Below are 12,527 nucleotides of genomic sequence, written 5' to 3'. Positions count from 1 at the left end.
AATCTGTAAAGCATTGAAAAGCTTTTGGCGGGGCGGGGAGGGGGAAATGCCCAATCATACAGTCTTTATGGAAGCAAAGAACATGCTAATTTCTTTTGTGACCTCACTCTGGCTGAGGACACAGGAAATAGTGAAAATCACAATCCATTTTATGTGGAATTTATCTTAATTAAACATAAATTCTGACTTCTCATGCCCTACAGCTCCTTCCACCTGAAGACCTCAAAGGGCTTCAAAAACCATTAATGAGCCAAGCACTGCAAATCCTGTGTGAGTTAGGAAGATAATATTATCATCATTAAAAAAAGGAGGGGGGGGGGGGGAAACCACCAAAAAACAACCAAAGACAATGGTAGATTAATGGCCTGGTTTCTAGAAATAATGAGCACCCCACAGGAGCTACTGCTGTCCTTACTGGGTGGAGTGTGATGGTGGCTAATTTGAACAAAACCGCTACTAGACACAGCTGTCTCTTGCTTTTCATCTAAACATCTCAAAGCACGGTACAAGCACGCAAATATTCTCTTAGCCACATCATACCTCTGCGATGTGCAATAGCTGTTATTGATGATGAAATCCTGACCCCCTATGGAATTTTGCCAACTGAAATGTCTCAATAAGTGCTTGAAAGGTTATTGTGAGATAATGCATTACTGATAGAGCTGGGAGCAGTGCTTGCTACTAGTAAAATCAATAGATGATACCAAAATTAATTAAATTTGGGTAATTATAAGCACTTTAAAATGCTAATTTGCATGATTATACTGACATACAGTTCAATCAAGAAGCTGCATATATTTAGAGCAAGATAATGGCCTATAATGATGTAAGAAAAAATGAAACAACACAAAAAACTCTTCAGATACTTATATTTAAACACTTTGTATCTGCCCAGCCAAGCTGGTGCAGTATAAATAGCGTGACTGTATGGTGAGATACGTTCCCATTAGTCATTATTTCCAAAAAGCCTGAAAGCAGTGAGAAGCAGCAGGCTTCAAATTCTTCTGACTTATATCATACACAATTGGCCCAAACCTGCGGGGTGCTGGAAGACCTCTGTTCTCAGCGAGATCAAGGCTGAATAGCAATTACTTGGAGAATCACAGGTCAAAGGCAATTGAAGGGATCAGCACCTCTTAGAATCAGGTCCACTGTGGATAATGAGCCAGAGAACAAAAATAGAGCACAAATTGCTGTAATTAGGCAGCTATAACTGGTAATATATATGGCTCCTCAGGTTTGTTTTCTCTTGCTGCTGGGTACCTTTTCCTTCTTCGGAGCTGGAACAGCTTATTCCTGGCATAATATTCTTTACGAAAACATTTCTAAGCAATGAATAACTGAGTCTTAGTACTGTGGTCAAAGTAAAGTAAAGTAACACTAAAGAGCATTGTTGTTTCCTTTATTTTTCAGTCATTTTTAATAGGGGTCATAGACATGGGTAAGTTACTGTGAATATTTAATATTTTAGCAATTCTCAGTCATGCGCCTCATCTCACCTCAGCAAAAAGAGAGCCAGCTCTAGACCTTTAGCTGCTCCCATTTGTGACAGGGGAGACTCTTAGATGAGAAAAAAACCTGCCACCAAGAGCTACCTGGGCAGGACGGCAACCAGAGCTCAGCTTCAGGGATGCCAGGTGCCGTTGCCAATCCCACCACCGCAGCAGAGCAGCTGAGGGGGGAGCAGGCTGCTCAGAGCGTGAAACCTCTGCCGCTGCGCAAGGTGAGACCCGCGTGCAATGCCCACCCCACCAGTCCCCTTCACCTCAACCCCAACAAAGACCCCCACTTTCAAGGGGATTAGGCTGAATGTCAGTTTACCAGATGACTCAAGCTTAATACCAGTAAGATTATCTGCCAGTCAATGCTGCCATTCACTCACTCTCCCCCTTTATTCTTATTAAAAAAAAAAAAAAATTACAAATGTAATCCATTGCACGAGCTGGACTTACATCTGCCTCTATGCCTTGGACAACAAATGCAGGATTCAGAGGAAGCCGACAAACCTTTACCTCCTGGAAGAACTGCTGAAGTCTGTTGAGTTCCCCCTTTAACACCTCCTGCAACATGTGAATCATTATGGTTACATGAGAGAACTTAACAGCAGCTTTTCAGTCATTTACTGTCTTTCTATGTTTTAAACAAGCAGTACAATTTCTGGAGATTGTAGCATCTACGTAACCTTGTAACAGCTAATGAGGTCACACTGAGGTGCAGTTATTAAAAATAAGAACTGTGATTTTGCTCTACATTTATACTTTTACTGCCTAGATGCACTACCAGTACACGCTGTCACACAGGTTCAGATTCAATACCCTTCGTTAGGGGCTGATTAGCCTTGCACCTGCTCTGCTGCATCTCGCGTGTTTTCCGCTTTGCTGGACAACTTCGCAATTTGTTGCTTGTTGCCTCAACGCTGTGATCTCCCTCACCTAACTGTAGGTATGTTAACTGCAAGGTTTAGGAGTTTCTCAGTATCACAGTAACTGCAGCCTTGAGATTAATCTCTAAAATATGAATTATGCATCAGTAATGTATAATGTATCACTACTATTTCTTTTTCTTTACATGGATCTTTCTCTTTGCAAATATTTTGGTCTTTTTACTTCCACGTTTGCTTTGCTGCTCTCCGTAGCAACGCAGAGTTTTCTGCAAAATCCTTTGAAAATCTTTGAATCCTTAACAAGGCAAAAAGAATTCATAACTGTCATGATAACCAGCAGCGGCAGGTATATTTTTATTTGGCTTTCTGGTTTGTCTTGCTGAGATCTCAGCAAGAAACAGTTTTACACATCAGGTAAGTAACAACAGCTGTCTTGGAAAATTAACAGTTTTGAATTGGAAATGTACCTACGCAACAGAAAAGCCGCACCTGCTGGAGAAGACGACTGCAAGCCTTCCACTGCCAGGAACGCACCTCTGCAGATACGCCTACGGTATTAATTGCTAAATGCTGTATTTGAGATATTACGGACAGTCCACACTGGTTGGCTTTGCTAAGAAATGAGGGTGTTCAGCCTGTCAAGGACAACTCTCAGCAAAGTTTTCAAGAAACGATGCAGTTCTGCAGGAGTCAAATATATTGGGATAAGGTACTGAATGTGAGCGGTCCTTTCGGTAAAATGTTAACCAGCTTTGTTGCCATTGTTACTGACCACCTCCGAGTCTGGCTGAGAAACCATTGATGAGGGCATTTAAACGGCTTAAAAGATCTGACCTTGAGAGTAATAGCAATAAGAGTTAAATATACGTTTTACTTGTTTTCAGAGCAGCATAAAATTTTACAAATTTTAGTCAAATCTTGGGTTTATTTATGTAAAAGACATTATAGGAAATAGGGGTCATCTTAGAAAAAATAAAATTGCCTGAAGAAACCTAGATGGAAGGGGAGGTATTTTTTAACAAACCTTTCTTTTTGGGTCACTGGCAACTTTCACTTTTTTGGCAATGTCTTCCAGAATTCTGATAAGTTTCCCCTCCTTAGAAAGCTCATTGTTCAGGGTCTTTCCAGCACAGAATTGGAGAGCAGCCAGTAGTTTCTGATACCAGATTTTGAAATGAACTTCATTCTGTGCATTCTTCAACAGCCTGGAGGAAGGAGGGGGAAAAAACATCTGTGTATCTAAAACTGATTTTTATTTTATGTCACCTCTAGCAGGAACAATGAATGCACTCCAGACTAATTTGTATTTGCAGACTTTGGGCAGCAGAGAATGAAAAAAAAATAAAAAAATACTGTTTATTTGTTGGCAGTACTCAAGTCCCATTTGATAACTAATGAGATTCTGAGTGTGTTGAATCAATAGGAACCTGCCGTTTCTTATTGTCATACATAGTGTGGTGCCTGTATTGCTTCTTATTTCTGCTAGAAAAGTTTAGAAAATGAAAGTTGTATTTCATTGAAGCCCAGTCTTAACCTATTCTTTTTTGTTCTCCTGCCAGTACACTTACACAATCAACCACATCTTTCAGCTAGAAGGTGCATTTAAAGACCATTTTAGTCTCAGATGTATCAACAGTTCTAGAAACGTTCACTGTTTTAAGTTGAGGAGACATTTCTGAAATTGGCTATACTGCTAAAAAGAGTGAAATGAGCCCACTTTATTCCATTCTTTAGCGGTAAGTGTTGGACTAGAGCACACACTTGGCTCTTAGTTCTACTAAAGTTTGTAAAAGCTTTGGAACTGGAGTTATTAGCAACACAAAAGTCAGAAATAAAGCCAAAAACATACTTCCCCCGTGTTTACCATGCAGTCTTCTCTAATCGCACATTCATTTGGGCCAAGAAAGCTGTGGAGTTGAGAGGTCTGTTCAGTTAATTGAATTGATTACTGGGAATTTTTCTCCTTATGTGGGTCAGAGGTTTTGTACACATTTGATTTATTTTTGTAAATGTAGATAGAATCATCAGCTTTATATTGCTGTTAACATCCTGCCCATCGCCTGGGATTTCTCTTTGCCTATAGGACTGATGAACTGCTCTTTGCCTTTGTCCAAACTTTCCTCCCCACAACTTCATCCTTAAGAACATCTCAAACCTTTAATTCCTTATAAATGTCTGAATCTTAATGCAGTTTCCCTTACCTGATGAGGTTACTCAAACCTAATAAATAATGCTAGTTTTCAGAGGACAAAAGTCAGTGAAACTGTTGACTTTTGAGGCGCATCACATATCAATATCTCACATAACAAAAAGCCAGAACGAGGTATCAAGCACTGATATTTAAGGGTAAAAAAATCATAATTCCTATAGACACTTCAACTCCCTCAAATCATATATAAGGCATTACAATATTGCAACTGCAGCCCATGCGTCTTTTGGTGATGAGGGATTCTTGTCACCTTTTATAAGGCAGTGATCCTTCTAGGTCGTCTTTTCCTATATAGTTCAAAGCAGAATAATATCATCTACTGGTTTCTGAAAAGCCTTTCCAGTTACACAAAACCTCTGAACATCTAAGGGGTTATAAGTATTGAAAAATCTTAAAATAATGTGTGGTGTTTCTATCAGAAATGCCTAGACATGAAAAGGAAGAGATATGAGAAGTTTACCATCAGTACTGTCTGGAGGAGATTGAAATGACATTTCTTTCTCTAGTCTAGTAAAAACAAATAATTACTTTTTCGATCGGAAAGAAATACAACTTGTCATTGCAGTGCCTGGTGGAAGGCAAACCCCAGCACATAGAGGCAGCTGTATTCTTATCCTGAACCCTCCACAAACTGAAGAAGGCTGAGACCACATGCATATATGGCGTTGGAGAAACTAATTCTTCCAGATTTCAAGCAGAGTAAGTCCAAGATTCCACAGGATGGGATTCATTTGCTTAAATGTAGATACCTCGTGCCATTTTAGCTACCCTAAGAAATCCTATTTGGTGTCCAGCTGATGCCTTGGAAGGGCATGTGTCGCTCCCATGCAGATGCCTCAGATGCCCTGTGCTGTGTAAAACAGCCAATGTTTAGGGTACTGAATCACACTCTGCAGTCTCCTTTTACCTCAGTTATACATAAACAAAGTGATTTAAATCAAAAACATACTCTGTGCACTTCAACAGCAAGTCAGGAACAGGCTCGGTGATTATTTTTTAAACAAAAGCATTACTGGCACAGTCCAAACTGTCACACGGGCAGGAATTTGAGTCTACTGAAGCAGAGCCCAGCTCAGTGTCCGTCCAGCTAAACAGCTTGCATTTCTCTTGGAGCACAGGCGGAATGAACTTGTTCACTTCTGCCCTGCAAAGACAAGTGCAAGCGCACCTGAAAAAAGACGATATTACTGTGATATCTATTTTGAACTGACCAGATCATGTTGGTGCAGAATCTTCTGTCTGCCCTTAGGCTTGCATTGAAATCAGCTCCTGAGCACCTAAATCACATTAATTCACCTACTCCATTGTTAACAGTACATATTTAGGAAATTCAGAAAGGCTACCGTCTCATGTTTGAGATGTCCCTTTAATCCTCTCAGATATACAGAACATTAAAACAACTTTTATTTCCCTAAAATGAAAGGGTTAGGATTTCACATTCAGGAAACAAATTAGCAAAAGCAAAATGTTTTCCTATTTTAAACAGAGCTACTCCTTCCATAAGGCAGATCAACTCTGAAGATCCATTTTTTGATTATTCTTATGGTTGAGCATTCACAGAAAATAAGCTTATATACATAGATGATATAAAGATTTCTTTTTGATGTGAGAAGGGATTACAGGCCAGATTCAGAAAGCTTATGGACAAGGCGTAGATGAGGACAGAGGACGTATAGAGTCTGAATCCTCTCACATGTGCTTCTTGAGCCCCGTCCGTGGGGAAGGCTGAGGCCGTCATCACGATGTCACTGGTGAAATCCATTTCCACGCCAGCTGCAGCCCAGCACACGCTCCACGGTCTGAGCCCACGTGGCAGCTTTTGCCAGCGCGCGTGCTCGCACAGCAGCCCTGTGAGGGGTGAGGGGCTCTGCTCTCAAAATGTGTCTGGCGACCGCGGCACAGGCAGCACAACTTCCTTCTGCTGGCCCACGGGGGTAGGTAGGCTTTTAAAAGCCTGTAGACCTTAATTTGCAAAATGATTTGGATTAACTGGGTCTGACTTTTATGTTCATTTTATAAAAGCAGTCCCAAGGAGGATACAAAGGACAGCTTCTAATGTGATGACTCATTGCAGGCTTTGCCGAAATGTTTATTCAACAACTGAACAAATATGCAGTTGTAATTCTGTCTTCCCGGTTTCCTGGCCCACACATCTTTGCTCTGCTGTTGTGAGAACTCAGCAGAGAGAGGAAAGTCTGCAACTTCTGACGTTGCAGGATGAAGAAATGCTCAAGACGCTAATGAAATTTTCATGTTAGGACAGGATGCCTAGCTCTGATAGAGGAAGACAAAATTGGAATGCTTTAAAACTCAAGGCTGCCAGTAAGGAAATATGTGACTTTTTTTTTTCTCTAACAATTTTCACAGGGTTCTGCAAGACAGAACTCAATATAAAAGCCTGGCTTTATGCCAGGCCTATACAGAGGATCTGGCTCCTAACAACAGGAAGACTTCTTTGCTCTTCAGGGTTCTCCGATTTGGGACAAACACCCTCATTCGCAGCAAGGCCAGGGTCATTCAGATACGCTGTCCCAAGGTCACTTTCTGGGAAATAGCACAATGGGGCTGGAAACAGAAGGATGCTGACCTGAAATTTAGTAAAGCAGCAAACCAGACTGCTCCTGCTTAGCATCAGTCAGAGGGTCCAAGTCAGGTCCTGGGGTGCCCTGAAAGATGCCCCCAACTTCCTTCTGCAAGCAGCTGCTTCCCTCTCTTTCTGCATGCACCTGCTCCATGCCTGCAAGGTGACTCCAACCCCATTTTCTGGCACTCGCAGCTGCAGAAGCCTGTGTATGTTTTTTCCAGGTACAGAAACACAAGTGTGCAGGAGAGATTTTTGCCACAAGGCAGAAGGGAAGGTGGGGTTGAATCAGGATGAGTTGGCTGCTGTGTCAGAGAAGGAGAAACAGACCTAAAACCAGCAGCTATGGAGAAAAGGGAAATTTAAAAAAAAAAAAAAAAAAAAAGAGGAGGGAAAAAAAAGGAAGGAAAGGAATGAGATTGGATGGATCTTGGTACCAAAACAAGTGAGCTGGCCTCATTCTCCTTCTGTGGTGTGGGGAGAGAGGGAAGCTGGTGCTCTAAAGACCTTGCAGCAGAACACAGTCTGCTCTCTGAGTTGGATTTGGCAGACACGTGAAAGAGTGATGCTGCTCAGACAACTCTGCTGCTTGAACATCTGTTCCTTGTCTCCTTCAGAAAAGGGAGCAGGGTGAACCAGAGAGTAATGCTTGACAGGACAGATTAGCTTGCAGGTAGCCTGTTAAACCACACTGCAGCAAAAGAAACCCAAGGAAAAGCCAGGATCTCTAGCATCTTATTGCAGGTTTCAGCCCCTACGTGCTATGAAAGAGCAAGGTACAGTTTGACTGGGTTATTTACATGTGGTGCCAAAGTCAGAGCAGTGACCCTAGCTAATTCGTTTCCAAGGGATGTCTGGTATTTATTACACAAAAGCTGTGCCTACCAGCACACGGACTGCGTACTCTTTGCTTAAGGTGTTTTGAATTCAGAGACACACCACGAAAATGAGGTGCCTCAGGGTTTTAAGGTGAATGCTGAGGCCCTTACTGTTGTTGGTCAATCATTGGTAAACTTGACCAAGGAAGTCAATATGCTTTGTTCTGAAGGTATATTTTATGCTTGTTTTCTGTTTCGCTAAGCTGAAGGCGGGACAAGTCACAGAAAAGAACATTAGTACAAGACTGTTGCTCATTATAGCAGTAATTGTTTTAAAATGATTCTCCACAGTCCTTCATATCAAAGATTAGCACACGAACAGACTTCTCTACCACTGCGCAGCTTCCATGTCTAAGGTTGCCATCCATCTTGATATTCACTAGACATCTTGCAACAGTCCTAACCTGTCCTCTGTGGGTTTTTTGTGCCATGGAGCTATAGCACATACCTGGAGCATATGACGGATTTAATTTTTGACTCCTTGAAGAAAACATTTTACTGTTTGTGTTCTTAAACAGGAGAGAAAGTAACAGGTGGTTTGCCAGTGGGGTTGTGTTTGGGGTTTGCAGCTTCTTAAATCCCACTGCAAGTTACTTGCAGACATAAGGATGAGAGAGATGAAAAAATATGCAGCCGAAGGTTAGTACCTCCGTCTAGCCTGCGATGGGCCGTGAGGATGAGTGGGAAACTGCTACTATTAATTACTCACTTTCAAGTAAAATCTTTCTTAGTTTTCTCTTTTATCTCCCCAAGGTTACATTGGACAAGGTTTTTACTTCTTTGCCAGTGATAACGGGGAAAAATCCCTTTGATAGAAATATCAACATAGCAAGTACTGCACAAACACTGTAAACTCCAACAAATTCCAGATTCTACCAAGTACCTGTCGTCCTCCATCCCCTACGCCTGCAACTCCCCTTACTCCTCTGCGGAGTACAGCCAAGTCTGCAGAACTCATCTTTTTCACTTGCTAGCTGCTCCGCTCTTTAGACACAGCCAAACTCTAAGGCAGCAGAGGCCAAGCTGGCAAATATGACTGCAGCTTTTCTGATCGCTTTGCCAGCGCCCAGGACGGATGACTGAACTTGCTGAATCTCCCAGGAACATGTCTGTGGGATGGCGGCTATTGCTTCAGAGAACAGAAAGGAACACTTGCACTTGCTGCAATGTAATCTCTGTTCCCAGCCTCCTCTACCGGACAGCAGAATGTAATTTGATTTACCTTACTGGAAAGCCTTAAGGTGGCTCTCTTCTCTGTTCTCATGGTCCTTTTGTATTCAAGAGAACCACACAAGCTATCTCTGTCAACTTCCTTTAAAAAATAGATACAGGATAATACCTCCCTTTTTAAACTAACCCCAAATTCTAAGAAGGTGGGTTTTATGTACTACAAGTCAGAAAGGAAAACACAGAAAACAGCAGCATGGTTCTGTGTAGACCTATTGGGGCATGGCAATCAACAAAGCAACAGATGTAAAAAGAAAAAAAAAAGAACAAGTGAGAAGCACAAATTGCCTAACATGTTGAGAACACCACAATTTCTGCAGGGGAGAACGGGGAGGAAAGCCAATTAGGTAGAAGGGTTAATGTACAACAAAGACGGAAGCAACAAAGCAGTTCTCCCAAGTGACTGCAGTACTGGGCATTTTCCATAGCTTTACGGAAACACAGCGCGAGGTCATCCACTTGACTGGAAGGACCAAGACTGAACTCCCTTTCGCTCTCCCTTCCTTTCGCCAAGTACAAAGCCAGCAGAAAGGGAGAGGCACACGAGGGCTGGCAGAACTTTGCTGATCTTTCTTCTCTTCTTTCTTTCTATTCTAGAACAAGATGAGAATGGAAGTTTATATTTCCTGAGTAGACTGAGTGAGGTGTGGTGCAATATTTTCTCTGAATCTTTCTAACCAAGGAAGTCTCCAGGATGGAAGAGCAGCAGCTGTTCAGTAGCTTGCAGCACCTGTCCACTTTTGGCTCTTCACACCTCTCACCTGCAGTCAGTTTCACCTGCTGCTTCTCATGTAACAGAGCTGCTTTTATAGACTCATTTTTCAAAGCATTACCCTTGAACAGAAAATACCTCAGCTCAAAGTGAAATTTTGTTTTAAAATGCCGTGCCATACATTTGCTTTTTTCTGATTCTTTTTTAATAACACAACTTAGATCAGATGTCTAACACGTTAGTCTCCCTTAGACAACAAAAAAATTGTTGCAGACTTATTATAAAGTATACTGGTCAGGCTTGAGAAACACAACATTGTTCTGGGAGCCAAGGGATTAGTTGCCATTATTTGTTAATCTTCTCTCAAAGATCTTTATGAACAAGGCAACACAATTCACATCCAGACAGATCACTTGATCCAGTAGATTCAGTCAACCCAGTTCCCCCCACTCCCACCGAAGGCCTTAACTGTGGAACGCATGTCCTGCTAACTCACAAAAATTAGCAGATCAGTGAAAACAAAGGCTATGCAACGCCATGCAAGTATGTTGCCAAACCCTGCTAAGGTTGTCTAGCAGAACAGTGTTTTATTTGATACATAACATAGTTGCACACAGTTCTGCATTAAGAAAATGAAACCCAGATAAAACTGGTTTTGTCTGGAGAAGAAAGAGCATTTACCCTGAAAATGAACTGTATCAAGAAATAATAGGAGAGTATAACGGTGCACAGGTACCACCATCACTACCAGTTAGTAGATGCTACCTGGTCTAAACAAGAAATGATCACCCTTAGAACACATCATCTCCAATTTCTGAATGAACATGTTAATGTCAATAGAAGTACCACAAGAATTGTCCAGTAAAAAGAAGTGCAAACGGTGGCTGTCTCTTGCTGCTCCAGTTCTTTAAAAAAAAAAAGAAAAAAAAGAAGAAGAATTGTTAGCAATTTGTTCTCTTTCTAGTCTGCTCCTCTTAATTGGGTGGGGTCTGCAAGCAGCAGAGGACCAAATTTATTAAGACGCTATCACCAACACAAAAAATATCTGCAGCAGAACACTGGCATAACAGAATTAGTGGTTGTTTCCAACAACATCTGTATACAACAGAGCTGACCTTGGATGACTTCAGAATCTGGGAGTGAGGGTTCACAGTCTGCCAAAGATCCCACCCTAATAAAGCATCAATCCAGAGCTACAGAAATGAAATGCCTTCACCCTGAAGCATCAAGGCTGACAGTGACTTAACTCTAGCTCAGGCTTGCAACTACAGGTCTAACTGCTCTCAACTACTAATAGCAAAAGTACCACTGTATCAGTAAAGAGAATCAATGAGAATTATTAACTTTGCCCTCCAAAAACTGTATTCCAAATAAATAAAAAACCCTGCTTAACACATATATTGCATTTAATACCTACATTAAGATTATTAATAGGGCAGTATTATTTTGCATTCAATAAGAAACACAGCATTCAAGTCTGGCATTAATTTTGAAAAGTCTGGTTCCATTTTTGCCAGTGCTTTCTTCACGTGACTAGGTACGTCCCTGTCTGCGCTTGGTTCAAAATTGGGGATTTTCTCCTCAGAACAAGTACAACATTGTTGTCAGAATTTTATGCAGCATGTTACACCAGAATCAGTAAGCCTGAAAGTTACAAACCATCTATCTTTGTAATAGCTTAGAGTAAATTTGTGGCACAGGACCTGAAATGGCCATTCATTCCAGGCATAACAGAAATTGTTGTATTCTTCTCAGTGGGTGACAGCATTGGAATGGGATTAGATGGGATAATCACCACTAAAATGATCAGACCCAATGGCTTTAATGGGATGATGTCCAAATATGCCAGCAATTAATTGGATACAGGAGGTGACTAAGCCACTCTACATTTGAACCATGAAAATGAAATGCAAAATTAATCCAGGTTCAAGTAGTCCACTAGAGCCAACGGAGTCGGTAAGCTTTGCACTGTATCTGAATTTAGGCCACAGTTATCACAGCAATACACTGAGGACAATCTGAAAATGGTTTTCTTCATCTGCCTATTGTTTGGGTAGTTCATGTCTACCAAACTGGCTTTGGATAGCTTCTGTACCTTCCCATTAGCTTCACAGCTGGAATAAAAATCCCTTATGACACTATAAAACAAAAATGACACAAAACTAAGTCTGTATTGTTCTGCATGCACTGGGCAATCCAGATTTACACGAAACTGCAGAATTAAACCTGAGTTACACTGCAACACTTCGGTTAACTTCACTTAAAATGCTGTATGCACTTCTTTGCTGCCTTTTTCCCCCCCCCCCCCACTTTTTTTACATACTAATACAGAAGTAGCTTCAGGGAGGAAACTGAAATTGTCTTTCTACAAGGTCATTATGGCCTTTGGCTGCTCATATTAGGAACAGTTCCAGATTTTATTCCTACATTCTGACCCAGATCTGTACTTTATCATCCTAGAGTTTTCAGATTACCGTTCTTACGACTTACCCTGGGCATGGGGAGGGAGGGGTTTGGTTTTTGGAGTAGGGGGAATA

At 41.4% G+C, this 12,527-nt stretch overlaps 1 protein-coding gene across 1 annotated transcript in view; it reads right to left on the bottom strand.

Annotated features, from left to right (window-relative positions):
* Positions 1-12,527, bottom strand: part of PIK3C2G (phosphatidylinositol-4-phosphate 3-kinase catalytic subunit type 2 gamma) — a 209,231-nt gene that overhangs the window by 83,024 nt on the left and 113,680 nt on the right. Inside the window, exons 18-19 of the mRNA XM_054837238.1 lie at positions 3,408-3,588; positions 1,953-2,060 (exon numbers count right to left, since the gene is read on the bottom strand). Coding sequence (XP_054693213.1) covers positions 1,953-2,060; positions 3,408-3,588 — 289 coding nt within the window. The remainder of the gene's footprint in view (positions 1-1,952; positions 2,061-3,407; positions 3,589-12,527) is intronic.

This window comes from Grus americana, chromosome 1 (assembly GCF_028858705.1).
Source record: "Grus americana isolate bGruAme1 chromosome 1, bGruAme1.mat, whole genome shotgun sequence".
Classification (NCBI taxonomy): Eukaryota; Metazoa; Chordata; class Aves; order Gruiformes; family Gruidae; genus Grus; species Grus americana.
The sequence above is the reverse complement of the archived record's forward strand: the minus strand, read 5'-3'. Positions and strand labels throughout refer to the sequence as shown.